The 24,649-nt window shown below is 34.8% G+C and overlaps 1 protein-coding gene across 1 annotated transcript; it reads right to left on the minus strand.

Moving 5' to 3' along the window:
- Positions 1 to 13,956: 13,956 nt before the first annotated feature.
- On the minus strand, positions 13,957 to 14,394 carry LOC149534630 (uncharacterized). Its single transcript, XM_089806050.1, has one exon. It carries the CDS (start codon positions 14,392 to 14,394, stop codon positions 13,957 to 13,959), a length of 438 nt encoding a protein of 145 aa, XP_089662176.1.
- Positions 14,395 to 24,649: the final 10,255 nt, after the last annotated feature.

Below are 24,649 nucleotides of genomic sequence, written 5' to 3' on the forward strand. Positions count from 1 at the left end.
ATGTTAGAGATATGAATGAAAAAATAAAAGAGAATAATTATAACTAGGAGGTTGCTATAATTAAGAAAAGGAATAAAATTAGCCAAGACACTATTGAAAACAATTGATTAATTGTGTATTGCCCTTGATGTTGCACAAAATTTCATGTCATTACCAGTCAGTGTATGCTGAGCTCACTCGAGCATTGAAGATAGTTTTCTGTGTCTACCGAGTGTTCTAGAGTTTACCTAGTTCAAAAGATAGTTTCTACCACCAAAGGAAAGTTTGTAGAAGATGAGTGTTAACTGAGCTCACTCAGTTATCAAAGGAACTTTGCATATATGCAGTGTTGACTGAGTTCACTTGGTTAACATAGGAAAATCATTCTAAGTTAGTGTCTACTGAGCAAGGTCAGCTAACAAAGGATTTTCTTGTTTTGACATATTGAGTTCAATTGATTTGTATGTTGGTTCTAGCTGACTGAGAAGATGAATATTAATTACTCTAAGTTGTATTCTAGCTGACTTGACAATATGAAAGATATAAGTATAAGGTCAAGTTGAGATTTAGATTGTGTCAATGAATGGAAGATAATTGAATGATGTAAGAGGAAGTGAATCAGAAGGATAAGCAAAATATCTTTGTGGAGCTAAAAGGATGTATTTGATCAAGAAGGATCAAGTATACAAGCGAGAATTGAGATTTGTAATCAACAATTTAGTTGCATATGAAATTAGGTCATCTCAATGTTACTCTCTAACCATTGTAGCAGTGATCTAAATCTCTTAACAAAGTTGGCTTAACAACTATTTGTAAATCATCTAACAAAGTAGCATTTCTATTGAATTGTCCAAATACCTCTAACAAGGCCACTTCTAATAGGGTGATTAAATACCCTAACAGGGTCACACTTAATAGTTTGTTTTGTAACCTTTAACAAGGTTGGCTCCTAATAGGGCTCACTTTAGAAGAGTGAAAATCAGTAATTAGTTGCAATTGGTGGGTTTTCCCAAATTGAGTTTCCACGTTAAATCCTAGTGTCAAATGTGCTCATACTATTTTTCTTATGTGTTTGCAACTAAATAATATTAATCATAGTTAAAATCTCAAGATTTTCATGTTAAGTATTTGTTGAGCATTTTCAGTGTTTACCAAGTTACAACATTTTCTATGTGTTTTCCAAGCATCAACATAATTTAGTTTTTAGAGTTTATTTTGTACTAACATCTAAGGGATCCGGGATTTATTTTAGTGGTAACTGATTCACCCCTTCCCTCTTAGTTACTTCTCTTATATTTCCATCAATTGACATCAGAGCTTTTGGTTCTTGCAGAAAGGGTTTCAAGGACGTAAGCTAAAGATTAGGATGTCTTACAAAAGAGAGATTCCTAGGTTGAACCGAGACAAATTGTAGCATGGAAAGGACTTATGAGGTTACATCTAGTAGCTATCAGTGATTCAAGTTGTAAGTATCTTGATGCTGAATACAAAACTCCCACTAGAACATTATCAATTGAAGATATTGCTGAAAAGAAAAATCATAACATCATGATGATTGATTTTACATCTGCTCTTAACTATGTTGAATTTGATGAAGTAAAAGAGTGTACTATAGCTCATGTAATGTAGATAAAACTAAAAAAAATTATGGAGGAGATGAAAATGTAAGAAGAGCTAAAGCAGAAATTCTAAGAGGTTAATTTGATTAGATGAAATGAGAGAAGATAAAAAAGTTGCAAAATATGTGGAAAGAATCAAAGAAAGTGTGAGTGCAATCAAAGCATCTAGAGGAGACATTGATGACAAAATAGTTGTAAGCAAGGTACTCAGAGCCTTTCTTCCTATCTATGTAATTAGAATGTCTACTATTCAATAGATGAGATGTGATCCATATAGCAATATAACTTTGGATGTTCTAGTTGGAAGATTGACAACTTTTGAGTTGGATAATTATGATAACTATGTTCCTAGTTCCAAAGGTATTGAGTCTGAATTTGAAGCCAAGTTTTCACTCAAGAAAAAGAGTAAGAAATCAAAGGCCAATCAATCAGAAAGTGAAGGAGAAATATAAGAAAGTTTTGATAGTGATCTTGAAGTTGTTCAAGCCCTTCTTGCAAAGAAATTTACTAAAGGCAGAGGAAAGTACAAAGGTAAGATTCCTCTAATCTATTTTTCTTGTGAAGAAGTTGGTCACATTGTTGCTAGGTGCCAAAATAGAGAAAACAAGGATGAAAAGAAAAGTAATAAGTATAGAGGCAAGAATGAATTCAAAAACTATAAGGACTACAAGGATAAAGGTAAGAAATCTTGTTTTATGGCTAAAGATTCTGATAATAGTGAAGATAAAATGGTATATATTGCTATAAAAGACGAATCTGATAATAAAGGAGATAAAATGACACTTATCTCTCATGTTAAAAAAAAAATGATACATGTATTATTGATAATGGCTACTCACATCATATGACTAGAGACAAAACAAAGTTTGAACACATGGAATATTATGATGGTGGTAGTGTGAAATTTGGAAACAATGAACCTTGTTGCATAAAAGGAAAAGGATGTATCTCTTTGAACAATGAACTTATATGTGATAATGATTGTTGGGTTGAAGGACTAAAGTATAATCTATTAAGTGTGGCACAATTGAATAACGTTGGATTCAAGGTGGAATTTATGAATGAGAAGACCAAAATGCTAAATGAAAAAGGATATATGGTTGGATCTAGCAAACAAACAAAATGTAACTTATTTTATCTTGATCTCAGTGAAAGTTCATGTTTTACTGCTCAAGTAGAAGAAAGCTAGTTAGAGCACAAAAGATTATGTTATGTAAACTTTGGTAATCTGGTTAAGATAAGCAAACACAAAAGAGTAAGAGGTATTATTAGCTTGAGGAAACCTGATATATGTCTATGCAAGAATTGCCAAATTGGTAAGATGGGAAAGACTAGTTTCAAAAGAAAGAACTATCATTTTGAAGAAGTCTTAGAGGTTGTGCATACCAACTTATGTGGACCTATTGGAATAGAGAGTTATAGTAGAGATAAGCTTTTCATTCTTTTTGTTGATGATTATTTTAGAATGATGATTGTAATGTATCTAAAAGAAAAATCTGAAGTTTTTCAAAAATTTAAGTGGTATCTGGCAAGAGTAGAAAAAGAAACTGGAAAGAAATTGAAATGTTTGAAATCAGACAAAGGTGGTGAATTCATCTCCAATGAATTCAATGAATTTGGCATTGAAAAAAGAATTAAAAGACAAGTATCAGCCACTAGTACATGTCAACAAAATGGTATAGCTAAAAGAAGGAACAAATCCATCTTGGGTTTTGCAAGAACATTAATGATAGAAAAGAATGTTGCAATAAAATACTAGAAAGAATCAGTTAGCACTACTCTTCATACATTGAATAGAGTATAGTTGAAGAAATACTCAAATCAAACTCCTTATGAATTATGGTATCGCTACAAACTTATTGTAAGTTACTTGAATGTATTTAGCAACAAATGTTATATTTTGAAAGAATCTAGGAAAGGTAAATTTGATGTCAAAGATGATGAAGGCATATTCTTGAGATACTCCTACAGAAGTAAAGTATACAAGTCTTTGAATTTGTCTACTAATAAAATCATATAAAGTGCACATGTGAGAATTGATGAGTTTGCAGAAAAGAGCGAAGAAGAAAGCAATGAATAGCCTAAGGATTATAGAAGATTTCTCTACTATGAACCCGATACCCTTCCAAATCTATTTGAAAGAAAGGAGGCTTCACCTTCTGAGTACCTAAAATCTCCAAAAACTACTAAGTTGCAGATAGTGGAACCCGAGTCACAGTCTAAAGGACCCAAGTCATAGTTAGAGGCTACCAAGCTAGAGAAAACCATGTCTAATAGACCTGAGTCACAGATAGTGGCACCTATGCTTAGTACTAAAGTTCATGATGAAATCAATGAAACTCATTCCAAATCTAAAGAACCCATGTTAGAAAGATATGTTAGAAGGCATCATGCACCTAAATAGATCATTGGAGACAAATAAGATGGAACATAGACAAGGAACAAATTTAAAGGTACATGTCTACTTTCTGAATTTAAACCTAGAAATGTTAAAGATGCTTTGGATAATGAAATTTTGATTAAGGTGATGAATGAAGAAATATTATAGATAGAGAAGAACAAAACTTGGAATCTTGTTCCTAGACCCAAGTATAAAAATGTAATTGGCACAAGTGGGTGTTTAGGAATAAGCTAAATGAAGATGGAAAAGTTTCCAGAAACAAAGCAAGGTTGGTATGTAAATGCTATTCTCAAGAAGAAGGTATTGATTATGTTGAAATTTTTGCTTCTATTGCAAGATTAGAAGGTGTTAGAATTTTACTAGCATATGCAACTCATAAAGGATTTAAAGTTTATCAAAAGGATGTAAAATCTACATTCTTGAATGGAATTCTTGATGAGGAAGTCTACATTGAACAATCTGAAGGTTATGTAGATCCTAGCAAAAGAGACATGGTTTGCAAATTATAAGAAGAATTATATCATCTCAAGAAAGCTCCCAGAGCTTGGTATGAAAGACTTCATAACTACTTGATATAGATTGGTTTTCAAAGAACAAATGATAATAGTAGTCTATATACAAAAGAAGGATCAGACAAAAGGATTGTATTGGCAGAAATATTTATTGATGATACTTTATTCAAAGGAAATGATGACTTGTGCAAGGCATTTTTAGAAGAAATGAGTCAAGAATTTGAGATGTCTATGTTTGGTGAGACAAAATTCTTTGTTGGATTGTAGATTCAATAGAAGAAAGATGGTGTCTACATTACTCAATCTATATATATCAAGGAGATACTAAAGAAATTTGGAATGGAGGATTCAAGACCAGTTGGAACCCCTATGTCTACTAGACATAAACTTTCTAAAAATGATGAATCCAAAGAGGTAGATCAGACCACATATAGGTCAATGATTGGAAATTGCAGTATGTAGTACATATAAGGCTTGGTATTACATTAGTAGTCAATATGGTGGCAAGATTCTCATCAAATCTTGAAGAAAATCACATGATGGAAATCAAGAGAATCATGAGATATCTAAAAGGTATTGAAGAATATGGTTTATGGTACAAAATAGTAGGCAATTTGGATTTTAAAGTATTCATAGATGCTAATTGGGTCAGAAGTATTGATGATAGAAAGAGCACCATTGGTGGAGAATTCTTTCTTGGTAAAAGACTAGTGTCTTGGACAAACAAGAAACATAATTATATCTCTCAATCCATTGTACAGGCAGAATGTGTGGCAGCATCAATCAATTGTTCTAATATTATTTGGTTCAAATAACTATTGGCAGGTATGAAGATAGAGATCAATGATCCAATGGTTATATACTATGATAACACCAGTGCAATCAATATATCAAAGAATCCAGTGATGCACACCAAAACTAAACACATTGCTATAAAATGTCATTTCTTGAGAGAATTGGTGCAAGATAAAGAAGTAACATTTGAATATATAAATACTAAAAACAAATTGTAGACATATTCACCAAGCCATTACCTAAGGATGCATTTCTATATCTAAGAGGTAAGGTAGGGGTCATTCCCCTATCTGAAGCTCACTAAATGAAGTTTAGTGAGACATCAACCAAAGCATGTTGAAGATCAATTAGTTGATGTAGTATTAACAAGAGCATATTGTAAATAAATAAATACTTGAGGTACATTGATATTCATTGAACATTATCTTTGGCATGAGATGTTAAAGAGGGAGAAGTTTGCTATCATATCTCATATAAATTTTGTGGAGAAGTTTTCTATCATAATTTTTTTGTAATGAGATAAACAAAGGAAGAACAAACTTGGTCTAATATCAAAGGCAGAGTTTTCTATCAAAAGAGTTTGTAGTAGATAGAAGTTTTCTGACATAGGGAGAAACTAAAGGCAGAAAGTGTTCACACTCATAGAGGGAGTTCTCATGGATGAGAATTAGAATGAAGTTAAGGATATGTTTCTTTATTCTTGCTCTAAAAATCTCAATGTATTACGATATGTTGTGTTGCCATCAATATCAAAGAGGGAGATTGTTGAACATAATTGATTAATTGTGCATTGTCTTTGATGTTACACAAAATTTCATGTCATTACTAATCAGTGTATGCCGAGCACACTTGGACATTAGAGATAGTTTTCTCTGTCTACCAAGCATTCTAGAGTTTACTAGTTTAGAAGATAGTTTCTACCAAGTTCACCTGGGTGCCAAAGGAAAGTTTGTGGAAGATGAGTGTTAACTGAGCTCACTCGATTAATGAAGGAAATGTTGGATGGAACCAATTTTAACCGAGATCACTCAGTTACCAAAGGAACTTTGCATATATGTAGTATTGAATGAGCTCATTTGGTTTATACAGGAAAATCATTCTGAGTTAGTGTCTACCAAGTAGGGTCAACTAATGAAGAATTTTTTTATTTTAGCATATTGAGTTCAATTGATTTGTTTCATGGTTCTAGTTGACTAAGAAGATGAATATTAATTATTCCAAGTTGTATTCTACCTAACTTGACAATATGAAAGATATAAGTATAAGGTCAAGTTGAGATTTAGAATATGTGAATGAATGAAAGATAATTTCATGATGCTAAGAGGAAGTGAATTAGAAGGATAAGAAAAATATCCTTTTGGAACTAAAAAGATATATTTGATCAAGAAGGATCAAGTATACAAGCCATAATTGAGATATCTAATCATAAATTCAATTGCATATGAAATCAAGTTATCTCATTGTTTTTAATTTGGAAAACAGGTTTTACAGGGATCCTAAAACCCAAAGTTTTACAGCATAAAACAAGTTAAAGCATAAAAGTCAGAAAAAACAAAAATAGCCTCAAAAGGCCAAAAACAAAAAGGCCCGAAGCCAGGGAAACAAGGGCCAAGAATAGAGCCTGGCGGGCAGACTAGTGTCCCTTCTTCTCCATTGCCTGCAGGATTTCTATAGAGTCACTTTCCTTCTGGATGGCCTCTTCCTCCTAGGTCGCTGGGGGGAAATGCATCTGGTCCCCCTAGCTTTCTTGGATTCCAATCTCTTTCTGAGGATCGTCCTAGCTGGTTCCATGCTCTGTACTCTACTCCACGTTCCCCACAAGACCGGAATTGGTTAGATAGCCCCCCAGATTAACAATGTTTTCATTCAAGGTATGGAGGGTATCCACAATCTATTTAGTCACAACTTGGTGGACAAAATCTAACCTTTGGACCTTCTTCTCGAGACGGGTGATTATGTCCTCCTGATTGTCACTAGGGTCCTTGCTTCTGTCTTTTTCCTAGTTTCCCACCTAGTCTTTACTGCCTCTGGCCTCATGATCCTTGACTTCCCCCATGTTGTTGGTCTAGTTGGACCTATCCTTCAGAGTCTCAATTTCTTGAAAAAGCCACTTAATGGAGCATAAATTGTCAATTAGGCTATTCTTTGCATTGTTGAAGAAGTTGAAACCCGTTTCATGGGCATTGTTAGAGAGAACCAAAAGAGTCGGGTCAAGGAGCTCATCATAGTGGGTGCTATTGTCGAGATCCCCCAACACCTGGATTTTAGCAGGTTCTCTAACAATGCCCATACTAACACTATCCATATTGAAATTTTGCTAGGCTCTTCTCTTATTTTTCCTGATGGCCTCTCCACCCTTTTCAACCATAATTTCTATCATCTCTTTTGGGGGCGAAATGGGGATCTCTAGGGGGGAGGTGGGCGCAGTGGGGCTGGGGGGCAAATCAGTGTTATCGCTGAGATGATCATGGGTTGGGGTTTGGTCCAATTTTCTTTTCTTGGGGTTATCCTGGGTTACCAAGGGGGTCGCCTCCTTCTTATCATTATCTTTTTCCTTGTCATCTTCTAACTCACTTTCCTTCTCTGCCACTAAATCCGCTTCCTCTGACTCCGTATCCGACTCCTCACTAGACTTCTTAGGATGAGGGGTAGGGGGGTTAGGGGGAGGGCACCTGGGGCTCTTCCTACTAGGGAAGCAGGGAGAGGGTTTAGATTTTGGGGTTTCAGACTTGACAGATTTCACAATGCGCACTTCCCTTGATTCTGAGCTAGCAGTGTCCTCCGAGGAGCCACCCGAAGCCCCAATGGGCTTGACTCTTGTTTGGGTTTTCAGAAACTCAAAAATGAGGAGCAGAAGACCTTCATGAAGGGCGGGATTCTTGACAGGACATTTTTTGTAACTCTCTATATTCTTAGTCATAGAAGTAAAAATATAGAAAGGAAAAGAGATTTTCACTTTATGTCTAAAATGATTAAGCAGAACAAAATGATGGGTTCTGACTCTATCAAACCTGGGCTCCAAAGTGAAATACTCTATGATGATCCTCAGAACAAGCCCCCAAAACTTCTTGATGGACTCTATGTCATAGAACGTGTCAATCTTTACCAGTTTTCTTTTCTCCTTATCATTCTTGATGAAAGCATTGACAGCATTGGCGTACATCTTCTTATCCCTAAAGAAGCTAATGCCTTCCTAGGAGAAGCCTATCACCTCCGCAATGAGACCCTTCGTGATTTGGTGGGAGACACCATCAATTATGACCTTTTCATTGTGCCAGGTTTCAACCATTATCTTGGTAACCCCCACGTTGAAACCATGGAGCCTCTCCATGAAGCTGGTTATGCCGCCCTTCTGGAGTTTTTTCCAAACCTTTCCTTTTTCTTTCTAGCTCTCTATTTCTCCCCATGGCTCTCTTCTAATCCTTTCTCCCACCATTGCAATTTTATGCCACTCTAACCCTAAACCTTGAACAGAATTGCAGATCTCAGAGATGGACAAATCACTAAGGATGAGAGCTTTAATGCACATGTTTTTGGGTTTAACTCTAGCTTTCTTCTGCTTGTGTAATCCATACACATTATTATGAAACGGTGGGGGTTCCACATAACTCCAATTGATTCCCTTTTTAAAACATGATTTAGAATGTGTCATCATCATAAAAAGATTTTGAGTTGGTACCTTAAATTTGCTCCTTTCGGATGAGCTCAATAGCCACCACCAAAAAATGATTATTGTTTCCCCATGTCATCACCGAATTGAATGTGACCGCTACATTTGCGAACCAATCAGCAACCACGTTAGCTTCACGGTAGACATGGGTGACATGGTAATTTTAAAATTTGCTCAAGTCCATTTTTAGGTCCTCAATTATGCTTTCAATGGTCCATGATGGTTTGGTTACTCCTAAAATACAATTAATTATATTTAGGGAGTCACCTTTAAGCCACAGTTGTTCAATCCCTGAGTCTAGGGCCAGCTTAACAGTGAGTCTGGCTGCACTGGCTTCAGCCAAATGATTGGTTTGGTGACCAATAGGGGAGGAGATAGTAGCAATGCCCCCTCCCAAGCTATTTCTTATGATTCCACCACATCTGGCTGGGCCAGGGTTCTCCTTAGCCGCTCCATCGAAATTGGCTTTATGCCAATTTTTGGGGGGGAAGGACCAAGAAGTTTGCTGTCTTCTTTTGATCCTATCTTCTTTCCTGGTCTTAATTTTCCCTTCGTCCTTTATGTTTCCATCTCTAGTTGTGGAATAGTTCTCTTTCATGAGGCTATCAATTTTCTCTGCTATTATAACCTCAAGAGCTTCTCTGTCTCTGAATATCCTATTGATGCGCTCCTTCCAGATTCCCCAGCAAAAGTGTGGGATAATCTAGGAACTCAAAATTTGGGATTCCAGGCCTTTGTGGTAGCTTCTCCACTAAATGAAGAAATTATAGATACTGGCTGGCGGGCACTAGTAGGAGTTCATATTGGAAGTCAGAAGACTCCACACTTTAGAGGAAAAGGGGCAGTGAATGAAAATGTGATTAACCATTTCCAGGTCAATTTTACAGAGGCAGCATCTATTGGGAATAATTTGGCCTCTTTTGGCTAAATTATCCAAGGTAAGGATCTTGTCTTGCAAGAGGAGCCAAAAGAAAATGTTGATTTTGGGCATTAATCTAGGGGTCTAGGCCTTGGCCCAAATAGGTTTCTCCCTTGTTCCCACAAGGGAAAGATAGCCTGAGGCTACAGTATAATGGCCTCCAGAAGAGTCTCCCCAAACTTAGGTGTCACCTATCTGGTTGATGTTAATAGCGTTCAAAGAGGCCATCAAAGGCTTGAGATCCTACAAAAGTTTCGCCAGATTGTGCCAATCATTCCAATCTCTATAGTTCCTAACTAGCATACCATATCTGCCTATTGCCTAATCAGCCCACCTGCCAAATGAAGGATGGTTATTGAGGGGTTCCTAAAAAAGCAAGCTATCCTGCCAAAAAAGGATTTTGTCTCCCATTCCATCTTTCCATTTGGCCCTAGATTTGGCAAGGGGAAGGGCCTTCAAAATACCTTTCCAAATGTAAGAACCCAACGACAACTCGGCCCCCTAGAAAATGGAGGAGAGAGACAGGCCTCCCAGGTACTTCTCAGCTAAAATGTCCCTCCAAACCCCTGTGCCTTGGAAGATGCACCAAGGGAGTTTAGCTAAGAGGGATTGATTGAGGTGAGAAATTTTCCTAATTCCAAGACTTCCCTGGCTTTTGGGCAAGAAAACCTGGTCCTAGGCTACCAGGTGGTATCTGTTGTGGTCTTTAGTTCCAGTCCAGAGAAAGTCCCTCTAAATCTACTCCATTCTATCTGCAAACTTAATCAGAATCCCAAAGAGACTAAGGGCATAGGTGGTGAGGTTCTGGAGAATCGAGTTAACCAGGGTGCATTTACCTATTTGACTGAGGGTGGCCCCTTTCCAGCCAGCAAGTTTCTTGTTGAAGTTTTCGATAATGCTTGTCCAAAAGGAGTCCGAGGGTTTGGAGCCTAGAGGAATCCCAAGATAAGTTGCCGGTAGGGACCCAATGCCACAACCCAGAATTCGAGAAATTTTCCTCTGCCTCTCCAGAGGAGTGTTGAGGAAGAAGACAGAGCTCTTGTCTAAGTTAATAGCTTGGCCAGAACTGCTGGCATAGGAATTAAGAATTCTTTTGAAGGTCCTGGCCTCTTGAACTGAAGCTTCACCCCCCAAAATCATGTCATTCACAAATTGCTGATGAGTGAAAGAGGAAGGACCCAAAGAAGGCCTCAAACCCACTAAACACCTGTCCTTGATCTTCTTCTGAATTAGTCTGCCAAGGCATTCCACCATGATAACAAACAGGACCGGAGAGATGGGGTCTCCTTGCCTTAGACCCCTAGAGGGGGAGAAGAAAGGAGAGGGGTGGTCCTTGACCAGAATCGACAAAGAGGGTGAAGACACAAGCTGAGAGATGAGTTTGCAAACTTGATCATCGAGGCCAAAGGCACAAAGAACAACAAAGAGGAACTTCCAGTCAACCCTATCATAAGCTTTTGACAGCTCCAACTTAAGAAGGAATCCTTCCTTTTTTCCTGCCTTAAGAGAGTGGATGACCTCATGAACCAAAACAATTGAATCAAGGATCTGCCTACCAGGGACAAAGCCCGTTTGCTGAGGAGAGATAATCAAAGGGAGAACTCTGAGGAGCTTGGAAGTGAGAACCTTGGCTATGATCTTATAGAAGGAATTGCAGAGGCTTATGGGCCTGAATTTATCCAGAGAATCAACACCCAGGATACTAGGGATGAGAACTAGAAAGGTAGCATTAAGTTCTTTAAGCAAATTCTTGGCTCCAAAGAACTCCTAAACCACTTTAACCACATCCTTTTTCACAACATTCCAAAAGATTTGAAAGAAGAAAGTAGGGAAGCCATCCGGGCTAGGAGCTTTATCCCCTGAGTGATAGAAGAGGGCTTGATGGATTTCCTCCAAGGAGGGGATTGCCTTCAGCATGGAGTTGTGGTAATCTTGAAGAATTGTGGGAATGGTCGCTAGGATTTCCTCTTGTTTAGACCCAAAGAGGGAAGGATCAATAGAGAGGAGAGATGAGAAGTAGCAGAAAACTTCCTTCTCAATTTCATCCTCTTTGGTAATCTGAACCTGGCCCTTAACAATGTTGGATATTCTATTATTAGCCTAGTGCTTAAGGGTGGTCAGGTGAAAAAATTTGGTATTGTGGTCTCCTTCCTTCAACCAATTGACTCTTGGTCTCTGTTTCCAGAAAAGCTCTTCCTTAGATATGATGTTGTGCATATCCGAATGGATGACCTTTTCTTGTTGGCTATTATGTGCATTGTATCTTGAATGTTGGATTTCATCCTGAATAGAAGAGAGCTGATTAGAAACCTCATCTTTTTCCTAGAAGATGTGGCCAAAGTTAGTTCTATTCCATGTTTTGATGTTTCTTTTCACATTTTTCAGCTTTTGGGCAACTCTGTACATTGCAGTGCCTTCAACCTCAATGCTCCACCAATGGGATATGTTATCTTCCAGCGCAGGGTGTGAGAGCCACATTTTCTCAAATCGGAAAGGGAAGGCCTTGTTGCTGGAAAGGGGGGAGGCAGAAAGAGAAATTGGGGAATGATCAGAGCCCACCCTGGGGAGGAGGGATAATCTACAAGAGTGGGAGAGGAGCCATTCGGGGGAGATGAGGGCTCTATCAAGACAAACCTAGATACTATCACCTCTAATTCTTCTATTAGACCAAGTGAAGCTGCCACCTTGAAGGTCCAAATCTAGGAAAGCAAGATTTTGAATGAACAAAGCAAGATCACGTTTGCTATCCTGATCCAGGGCATGACCCCCCCTTTTGTCTACATTAGATAGGGGCAAGTTAAAGTTCCCCATTATAATCCCTTTATTCAAGTTACAATTAGATAAGATGCCAAGGAGCTTAGTCCAGAAGCAGTTCCTTTCTTTCTTGGTATTGGGGGCATACAGGTTAAGGATTAGCCAAGATTCATTGCTTTGGATGTGAAAAACCTTACAAAGAAGAGCATTAGTAGAGCTGTAAAGAGTAGTTAACTTGAAAGCTCTAGTGTTATACAAGGTTAGGACACCACCTGAAGCTCCATCCGAGTCAGAAGCTTCGTAGAAAAAAGTTTTATTGAAAGATATCCTTCTTACCAGGTCCCTTTTCATCTTAGTTTCCTGTAACATCAAAAATTCAGGTCTTTGGTCTCTAATCATATTTCTAATGAGTTCCTGTTTGTGAGCCCCATTAAGGCCCCTTATGTTCCATGAGATGACTTTCATTTCTTACTTCTTGAGAAATCCTTGATGGACCTCTGGCTTCCATCTGCCAGGTTCCTTCTTGTTTCTTCTTGTAGTATTTGATTTAGGTTCTTTCTTCCTACTCCCTTGGGGGGTGACTCAATATCAGCTTTAACCCTACTTCTTATTGAAGCAGGAGATGGGGGGGGGGAAGTTTTCTTCTGGTTCTTCTTTTTCTTCTTGACCATGCACCAATCATGAAGGCTATCCGTCGCACTGTTATCTAACCTATCTTCCCAAAAGGCAAGCTGAGATGGATCAATGTTCTTAATGAGGAGATGGAGCTTGGCCTCAATTCCTATAGGGGCTGAAGAATCTCCCCCCTTGCCAGAGATGACCTTCAGAGAAGCTAGAGTGTTCTCAAGGGGAAGACACTTAGCTTGGGTATCCTCATCTCAGGCCGGGGATTCGTGTTCTAGGTGATTCAACATTGTAGCTCCCAAAAGAGGGACTTCCTCCGCTGCAGGAGAAAACTATACTATAGTTTCCAAAGGGAGATTCTACTCCACAAGGCGACCCGTGGCTAAGGAGGTGGAGTTTACCCACACCTTAGGGTCCTCCAATGGGTTTGAGATTGTCTTTTCCAATTCAAGGCCCTGTTCAAGGAGGGGGGGGGAGATGGCATTTTCCTTGGGGGGATCCTTCTGAATAGTGTCCTTCACTGCTGCATCTTTTAGGCTAACAACCTTTCTCCCTTATGCCATAGAAAGTTTGTGCCTCCATAGCATCTTCATCTTTCCCTTACCAGAAGGGCATGTAACAAGTTTTTTGGTTTGATCAGGGATGACTGGTTTCATGATCTTCTTCTTTGCCTCATTGGGGCACTAGTGGGCCTTATGACCAGCCTTTAGACAGAGGAAGCACGCAAAGGGGATCGTTTCATAGATGATTTTTTGGTTGTGCACTCCAAGTTTGGAATGAAGTTCAATGAACTCAGGCATGTCTGTTCTATCTCTCACCCCAATGCAAATGCGTGCAAAGTTGAGGCAACGCTTGGAAGCAGTGATCGGATCTATTGAGAGAAGTTCCCCAAAGGTCCTAGCTATACCCCCAAAGACATCCTCATTCCAGTATTCAAGTGGCAGTTCTAGTAGTCTTACCCACACTAGAGCTTGGGCGAAAAAAGAATCGTTCAAGCTCATGCCAAAAGACCATTTATGGAGCACAAGGGAAGAACGGCCCATGGCCCATTGCCCTTCACTCAAAATGTTAGCAAGGTCTTCTGAGCAAGTGAAATCAAAAGACATAAAGCCTTTCGCCATAGCTGTGACCAAGACCTGGCCCTTGAAAGCCCATTTATGTTTTATGAGCTACCTAACTTCATCAATGCTCGGTCTAGGCCCCAAAAATTTCCCAACCAAAGTAGAAGCCATAGTCTAAATATTGTGATCCAAAATCTCATCTAGGATGGCTATCACACAAGAACCAATCACCGAATTTTGAATAGTTTTAATAGGTGGGAAAGAGGACTTACTAGAGGGTTTAACCCTGAAGAGTGAGGACCATTTTGTAGGTCCTTGCACGTTTGTTTTGGAGACCAAAGGAGACTTGATTGCTTCCTTGATTAGGACAACTGGACCCCCAACCACACTTTTTGACTTGTCCCCTGTGCCAGGAGTAGCCAGATAGCCTCCATCTTGATGTCCATGCTCCAATCCAGGGGCCCAAAACTGACCATTCAAGGAATTCTCACTCTTGCATGAATTTGGATTTTGAAAGCACCTGCTCTCTCCACTCCCATTGCTATCCGCTCCCATCTCTGGAAACAATACTCTAACCATTGTTGCAATGATCTAAATCTCTTAACAGAGTTGGCTTAACAACTATTTGCAAATCCTCTAACAAGGTGGCATTTCTATTCAATTTTCCAAAGACCTTTAACAAGGCCACTCTTAAGAGGGTGATTAAATTATCTAATAGGGTCACACCTAACAATGTGTTTTGTAACCTTTAACAGGGTTGGCCCTTAACAGGTTCACTTCAAAAGAGTGAAAATTAGCAACTAGTTGCAATTGGTGGTCTTTCCAAAATTGGGTTTGCACTTCAAATCTTGGTGCCAAATGTGTTCATACTATTTCTCTTATGTGTTTTCAACTAAATACTATTAATCACATTTAACATCTTATGATTTGCATGTTAAGTAGTTGCCGGGCATTTTCAGTGTTTATTGACTTACAACATTTTTTGTGTGTTTTGTTGAGTATCAGTAGAATTTAATTTTTAGTTTATTTGGTTCTGACATCCAAGGAATCCAGGATTTATTTTAGTGGTAATTGATTCACTCCTTCCCTCTCAGTTACTCTTATATTTCCAACAGAGACCACTTAGGTTTCCACTAGCTTTCACTATGAACACCACTAAATTTACCTCCACTATCATCCCTCTTACCACAAGGCTAGAGATACATCACCAATAATGGTTACATCCCCTATGAGGATGGAGAAAAAAGATAATGAAAAGTTTTTTTTAACCCTAGTGTGATACAGGTTAAGGAATTGGAGGTTCCCGAAGGAAAACATCATGGTTGTTAAGAGATAAGTGACTTGATGGGTGAGATTAAATGCAAATGGAGTCCCTAAATTCCCAATTTAGTGCTCTAGATGAGAGTTTTAGGTCTCTCTCTAAGTTTTCTATGAAGATGACCCACACTTCTACTACTACTCTCTAGCTTGTTCACCAAGAGAAAAAGAAAGAAGGGATTAGCATGGAAGATGCGACTAAATCATATATCTTCCTTGTAGATGATTGCTTTCCAAAATACTTTTGGAAAATAAGAGGATGAAAAATAACAAAGTCTAAGCCTTTTTTTTATTATATTTTATGTTTTGGTTTCTGGAGTTTTTGCTGCTAATTTTTTTCAACTGTGAAATATTTAGACCATTTGATGGGCCTTAAAAAATTTATAATGTTATTAATTAAGTATAATATCTATATATTGCTAGATATGTTGTTACTTATGCTATTAGTAGGTATGGTAGGCTTGTTTATAAGTCTTTGATAAATAGGAAGAACTATATGTTGGTTGCTAGATTTTTTTTATTACTAATAATTGTGATAGTATGTTTAAAATCTTTTAGATAGGTAGTAATGGTTTGGGAAATCTACTTTTGATATTAAGGGGAAGTGATGTGAATGTGCTAGTATTTTAGCCTCTAGTCTTTTCTTGTGAATGGTTTAACCATGATTTTGTACTAAGGGCCAACCCCCTAGTTTTTTGGTTTCTTTAATTTTTAAAAAAAAAACACAATTATACATTCTTTTTTGTATTTTACCTTTATGATGAAAATAAAAGTCTATTAATGAAATTTATTGTATCTCCTAGAAGGTGTTCCTAATTTCATCAATTATTCAAATAAATCACAAAGGGATTAGGCTAATAAGGATGGAATAAAATAATTTAAATTGAAGACCAAAATGGACATAACATATCACATAATCATGTGGAAAATTCTATAACCAAGAAGATGAAGAAGACTAGCAAAGAAAGAAAGAAATTATAATCTATACTTTACATAGGTCATTACCAAGGAAAATTATGAGGACATTTGATGTATCTAAATTCATCAAATCATAAAGCTACCACATATGTACACACAAGATAAATTTATCTTAACACACTAGTAGAAAACCTTTCCAATAACTAGTCACAATAATAGGAAACTCTAGAAAATCTAATGATCACAAACATTAATCAGAACGTGGATAATTGACTCCTTTAAATTCATAAATTAGCAATGCTTCCTTCATAAAATCACGTAGAAAGCATAATTCTCATACCATGAGTGAAGCACTAATTGCATGTAGCATTATTGTAATAATTGTCAACCCTAATTAGATTTTTTGAATGTGTTTATATATTGTGCCAACTCTAAGACATGAAAACCATATTTAGAGTTTCAAATATGGATGAAATTGAAACTACAATAGAAAGTCATGATTTCTACACAAAAGTATTTGTAAACTAGTTCCTAACTACTATGCATGGATTATTATCCATTTACATTGTGAATTCCTACACTAAAACTCAAAAATTTGTCTCTAAATGGATGAAAATCACCTTCAACAAAATTTCATCTTCTACTCATGCTAAAATATTCTTCCAAAGAAAATAACCATAATTTGTGATTGACATAAAATCCTTTGAATGAAGGCAACTGATTGATGTTTCTAATCTATGAAGAATAACTAAACAATTGTATGGAATTTAATCAAAATTAGAGTTGGTAGGGAAAAATGAGAAAATACTTGACTAGGTGAAATTATTAGGGCATGAATACAACTTTAAAAAATTCAACTACAAACTTCTATAAGTTCTATTAAGTTCTTAGACTTGTGAGAGTTGTTAGGGTTTCAAATTTGTAGGATGTCCAAAATTTAGGACTAAAATTTTTTTGAAGTATCAAAAATGTGATTTTTTGAATTTTGACCACTTTAAATATGAGGCTCTTGAGATACTCCCAAGTGTTTAGAAGAGAAATAATAAAATATTTTCATCACTTCCTCATATTCCAACATGTGCATTGAATTGAGCTTATTTTATTATCTAGTTTTTAATTTCTTGATGCATGCAACAACCTTCTCCATCTCTATGACAAAAACTATAATGGTTTGAATATACTCTTCCTATTTGAATATCTACTTCAAATGTTTCACCACATATACCATCTTAAAATGGAAGAAACTAAAAATTAATAACTCTCAGCTCCCTTCCTTTAGTGATCTTATGGACCATGGATGAATATTTTCTCAATCATCTTTTTCTATCTCTTAGTTTTATTTCTTTCAATTTCATTTTCATAATTTTTGAAAGTTTTGAATTACCACTTCCTAGGATAATCATGTAATAGTTTGACCAAGTTGACCTATTCTAGAATTTTTCAACCTAGGTCAACTTATTTTTGAATAGGGTGACAAGTTAACCTATTCCCGAGGGAGTTTGAGTCATTGGGCCTATTTTGTCTAAGGGATTAAGATTAAAAAATTAGGCCCATCAATTTTCTTTTTTATTTTCTCTCAAAAATTAGTATGAATGGAAGTCTAGGAACCTCATTTTCACATCCATCATTTACTTAGAACCCACAAGCACTAATACATTTCCTCTTAATTTTTTACAATAATTTTTTATGGAAAAGGCATTTTGTGATTTAAAAAGAAGAATCATGCCCATGTTTGTTAGAATTCTAATGAGTGTGCCCATGGCCATCAGAATTATGATGACTATGAGAACTATTAAAATCATGCCCATGATCATCATAATTTGAATGACCACAACCACTCTTAAGAAAAACCATCATAATTTTGTCAAATTTGTCCAAAATTTATTTTACCCACTAAAGAAAGAGAGAATGTGGAAGCAAGCAACCTTGCCACCATTCATACCAGCATTAGAATAAGAACCTTGCTAAGATATAGATCCAAATCTAGTAAATCACCCCATATAAATAGAAATAGGAATTCCTATCTATTTTTCCTTGCACTCTCAACACAAGGTATGCTATGCTTTTGGGTTTTTATAGAGTAAGATGTTTTCATAGATCTAATTTCATAGCGCATCTTTCTCTTAAATGCACTAGCTAATACTTTGATTCCTAGTCTCAAAATTCAATAGGATTTATAGATGATATTATTTTCAATTAGCATATTTATCTTTTGCATAAAACATGCAACCCACATCAAAGTTTGATCAAGAGTAAGAATCAATCATCCAAATCGATCAATTCATGAATGCATAAAGGAAAATAGCTCAACTTGGGTAATATCCAACACTGAATTTCTTTCTTTTCTTCAATATTTCAAAACTAAGGTATGGAAATTGAATTGAGTGAATTAGAGCTTAATCAAAATTTATTTACCCACAAATCACACTATCCTTTACAACACTGAAAAGTTTCCAATATATATTTTGATAAACTACAATTAAAATTAATCTACCTAGAACTTGTTAATGCACTTCATTAATGTGCACCTTATCTAGAGTAAGCTAGCCATTATGAGGATGCAAAAAAGGGGTGATTAGGGATTATAGTGTTGACCTCATTTTGACCAATAAACACCATGAAATCATAATCAAACACTTCAATAATGTAACAAATCAACACTGACTCAAATGGTTGGGTTGACTACATGAATATCACAAAAACCTATATTTTTATAGGTCATTAAGTGAGGGTCAGAAAATATTTAAATATAGATACCTTAGATGCACTCATAAAAATTTCTACAAGTATTTTTCCTCATCCTTGGTATCTTCGTATATTGTAGTAATTATTTGAAAAATACTTTTCTTCCATTATATGTAAAACTCTACTTGAACTACTCAAAATATAATCAGAACAATATTATATAAAAGACAATAGGAGAGAAAATAGTATATTAAATGTGGATATAAAATTTAAATAAAATTATTATTGGAATGAAATACCTTATTGACATGAAGTGGTGTATTAAAAAGAAATTGATCTCTAGAGCTCCCAATAGAGTAAAAAATGAAGAACCATATAGAATATTTGATATAACTTATCTCGATAAATATTACCTCAAAATATTTTCCATATCTCAAGTGAAAGTAAATTTCACTCCAACCTTTATATTCATATAACTCTTATTCTAAACTTAGAATAATGATCTGACTATGGGAACTATTAAAATCATGCTCATGATCATCAAAATTTGAATGACCGGAACCACTATATAATTTTTTTTAAAAACCACCATCATTTTGTCAAATTTGTGGAAAATTTATTATGCCCACTAAAGAAAGAGAGGATGTGGAACCAAGCAACCTCACCAACATCTGCACCAGTGTTAGAAGAAGAACCTCTCTAAGATATAGATCCAAAGCTAGTAAATCACCCCACATAAATAGAAGCAGGAATTCCTATCTATTTTCCCTTGCACTCTCAACACAAGGCATGCTATGATTTTAAGTTTTTATAGAGTAATATATTTTCATAGATCTAATTTCATACCACATCTTCTCTCAAATGCACTAGCCAATACTTTAATTCCTAGTCTCAAAATTCAATACGATTTATAGATGAGATCATTTTCGATTAGTATATTTATCTTCTACATAAAACATGCAACCCACATGCAAGTTTGATCAAGAGCAAGAATCAATCATCCAAATAGATCAATGCATGAATGCATGAAGAAAAATAGCTCAATCTAGGTAATATCCAATGCCGACTTTCTTTCCTTTCTTCAATAGTTCAAAACTAAGTTATGCAAATTGAATTCATTGAATCAAATCTTAATCAAAATTTATTTACCCTTAAATCACACTATCCTTTGCAACACTAAAATTATTCCAATATATATTTTGATTAGTTGCAATTAAATTGATGTATTTAGAACTTGTTAATGCACTTCATTAATGTGTACCTTATAGAGTAAGACATTGTGACAATGCAAAAAAAGGGTGATTAGGGATTATAGTGTTGAGCTTATTTTGACCAATTAACACCATGAAATCATAGTCAAACACTTCAACAATGTAACAAATCAACATTGACTTTGATGGTTGGGTTGAGTGAATAAATATCACAAAAATCTATATTTTTCTAGGTCAACGAGTGAGGGTTCAAAAATAAAAATAAAAATAAATACCTTAGATGCACTCATAAAAATTTCTACAAGTATTTTACCTCATCCTTGGTATCTTCATATAATGTAGTAATTATCTAAAAAAATACTTTTCTTCCATTATATGTAAAACATTACTTGACATTGCTCGAAATTTAATGAGAAGGGTATCATATAAAAGATGATTGGATAAAAAATATTATATTAAATGACAGTATCAAATTTAGATAACTTTATTAGTATTGGAATCAAATACCTTGTTGACATAAAATAGTGTATTAAAAAGCATTTGATTTCTAGAGCTTCCAATATAGTAAAAAATGAAGAATCATATATAATATTTGATATAACTTATCTTGATAAAAATTGCCTCAAAATAGGGCAAGAGCCTACAACACAATTTTAAATTGTGAGCCTCTTATTGATGAGGTATTGGGTTCAAATCTACTCATGCTTAATAAATAATAATGATAATAATTAATCACAATACATGATAATTAATCTTGGCTTCCACTTCAACCTTTGTATTCATATAACTCTTATTCTATATACATAATTGATCTAAGAAGCATTTTGTGTGTTTAGTGTTGGCATGAATGCCTTAAGGAGACTATCTATATGCTTTGGGAGATGCGTGAGTGCTTATGTGTTGCATTCATGACTTGTTTTTTCATTGATGTCAACATATTATCTTTTTAGAAAGTTTTTGTTATAGTAGTATAGATTAAAAAAATCAACAAGGTTCTTGGTTGCTGACTTACTTTCAGTGGAGTTAGAAGTATGTTTTTTGGTGATGTTGATGCTTATTCATAGGGCCTAGATTTTGGTTAGACACTTTTCTGTGATTCTATGTTTGAGGTGGAAAAATATTGTTTTTATTTTGTGAAGACTTTGAAGGATAACATGTAGGTTATTCTTGAGAGGCTAGCTATGTTGTATTATTAATGTAACATGTAATTTAATGTGTGAAATCTAAATGTAATATCTTGTGATGTTCCTATTTTATTCATTTTATATTGGAAAAGCCTCAAGGATGACTTAATTAGTTATTGGGAATTTTTATAAAGAGAAAATGGTTTCTTTGTTAGAATATTGTCACATGTGGCATATGTTATTAATGTTATGTTATGAGCATTTTTGATGAAAACTTGTGAAGCCTACAGAAGTGTTTTATGCTAAGGATAAATTATAGACTTTGAAGGAATTGTATTGACAAGATAAGTTTATATTTCAATCAATTCATTACTCTTGGATAAGTTATATTGAATTGTTTAGTGAGAATAGTCATAAAGTAATTTGGATAGTGGGTTAAGTTGTCTTTCTATCAATTCCTAACAAGGTTGGCACAACTCCTAATAGGTTTGGAATCTTCTGATAGATATTCAAAGTCTCCTAGTAGAGACTCATATGTACTAATTATATTTATTTGACCCCTAACAAGGTCGCATCCATTCTTGAGGAACAATTATATTAGAACATCATCTTGTGGGCATCATTCCCACTAGCATTTTCCCTTTGATGAAAGGTTTACCTCATTAGTATTGTTATTGCTCATAAATGTTGTAATAAAATAGATTCCCTTGATCTAAATTATTGATGAAAAGTCATCAAAAGTCATAACACAAAAGGAAATCTATTTCTATCTCCTAATATGATCTCTATGTCAAATTGCATAAAATTCTTAAATTGCAATAATCCTCAAAAACTAATTAATTCCAAAATAAGTGACATTAATTGGCAATAAATCATCCTAAATTATTTCATTAAATGAGATAAATATTCAATTATCTTCAATTATCTTCTCTAAATTTAAAACTTGATGAAAATAAGGACAATTAACAAAGTTGAGGTGAGTTCAAATTTCATACAAAGCAATAAAAAAATGAGATACATAGTTAATTGAGAAATCTAACTCAAACTAACTAGTCAACTCTCCTATCACTCCCAATTAGGGGTAGTGAATTATTCTTCCACCTTTTACATGTCTCTAATCAATACAAGGTATAGGTGTTAAACTCAACTAGAACTCACCCTTGAAATCTTAAAAAAGAAGTCCAACTAACCTTCATTTCTCACATGTGATTGAGGAGTAAGTTATAATGTTGGATTTAGGAGATATTCTACATCAAATTTTATTAAGATCATTTCTTTGTTTAATTCATATAGATTACTTGCATCATTTCTTTCAACCATCTAGATTCATACATATTTGTGTACAACATACAAAAAAAGAAGCTTAGAGTTTATTTCGTACTAAATCCTTTATTTTACCAACATCTAGTCATGGATGCAACTTTGAATCCATGAGCAACAAACTCCTACTGACCAGAAGGAGGTAAGTCAAATTCACATTATTTTTTGCATATTGCTTTACTTTTATTTTTCTAGCCATAGATATAATGACTTATTGAATCATTATATTTATAGATACAGGTACCAAATTTCACACACACATTTCAAGTGCCCATCATGGGGATGAAAATAATGTTTTAAAGCTTTATTTTGCATTTTTTTGGTCTTTTTTGTTTGATATCATACAAATTTGTATTTTCTCATGCAAGGATTATAGTTGTCTCTTGTGACAATAAATTGGTAGGGGAATTATTTCCTATTAGTTCATCTTGATGCATGTGATACCTATTCTTTGATGGATTATCATGTAGATTTATTAGAATTCTAGTGGTGGATGTACTTTCACATGTGAAAATAGAGATATTCTCATGTGACATCTTGTATCATTTTTTCTATCATTTTGAATGATCAAGAAAAATTTAGGGTTTTTAGATTTTGAATTGATTACTACTAATGATAACCTTGCGAGCTTTTTTTTTTTGATCGGATTTTTGTGTAGCCTAATGTGTGTTTGTAGGATGCATTGTTGAAGACACATATAAACCAAGACTGCTAACAATTTATTTTTTAGGTTTCCTTGGGAAAATGTAAGAAAACATTCTATTTATTTTGTTTCTTTTTCATTTCTAGGAATCTTAAGACCTTGGAAGCATACTCAATACTTGGGTTAGGGGATTATGTGCGCTTGGTCTTTTTGGTCCAATTGAAAATCCATAAATGCCACATTAAGAGTGTTATGAAGGGAGTTTGAATCACAATCTATTAGATTTATCTAGCTTGTTTGAGAATTAGTCTAAGGATAAGAGAGTCATAGGTAAAAGTACAAAGTTGTGTCACCTTTTAGGCTAACATATTAGAACAACTGAATTTGAGCATTTCTATCCAAAATTCATTTTTTCTCAAATAGATGATCTAGAAGAATTCACTCTAGATAAGTTATATATGATCTCACTCTTTTCCAATTGGAAATGTCTATTAAATGCATGTTTTATACTAGTTTGTATCCAATTATTGAAAAAATAAAATTATTTTAGAAAAAATGATGTTTCAATAACTCTTACTATTTTTTATGATATATTTTTAGTAAAATATAAATACCATTTTATAGAGCTCAAAGTTAAGAACATTATCATATAGATTTTATAGTGTTTTAATTAGATATAGTATATTGTAATTAAACAAAATACAAGCACATATTTTAACACTTGAAATGATGTCAATTTTGAGAAATAAAAAAATATTAAATCATGTAAAAAAAATAAAAAATAATATGATGTTCTAGAGGAGAGAGTCCTCTTTCAAAATGTATAATTTTTATTTTGGTTAGAATAGTTTTTTTTTTGAAGAATGTGGTGGGAGATGAAAACTATCTATTTTAGTTGAGTTGAAATTTGAATTATTATAAAAGAGAAAATATAGGTCTAAAGTCAATTTTTACTTTTGATTATTCTGGCTATATGTGTTATCTATAACATAGTTTAAGTTCAAATGGAAATAAGTTTATTTCCATATAGTTTTGTGGTGGGAACTAAACCCCTAATTTTTAGTGTTTTTAAGGAACTAAAAAACTATCTATAAAAA

The sequence above is a fragment of the Cupressus sempervirens genome, chromosome 10, assembly GCF_028749045.1.
Source record: "Cupressus sempervirens isolate cs-2001-9-10 chromosome 10, ASM2874904v1, whole genome shotgun sequence".
In the NCBI taxonomy this organism is placed as follows: domain Eukaryota; kingdom Viridiplantae; phylum Streptophyta; class Pinopsida; order Cupressales; family Cupressaceae; genus Cupressus; species Cupressus sempervirens.

What these genes read in the sequence shown, in the direction of transcription:
- LOC149534630 (XM_089806050.1), bottom strand. Translation starts at nt 14,394, where the DNA reads ATGGCGAAAGGCTTTATGTCTTTTGATTTCACTTGCTCAGAAGACCTT.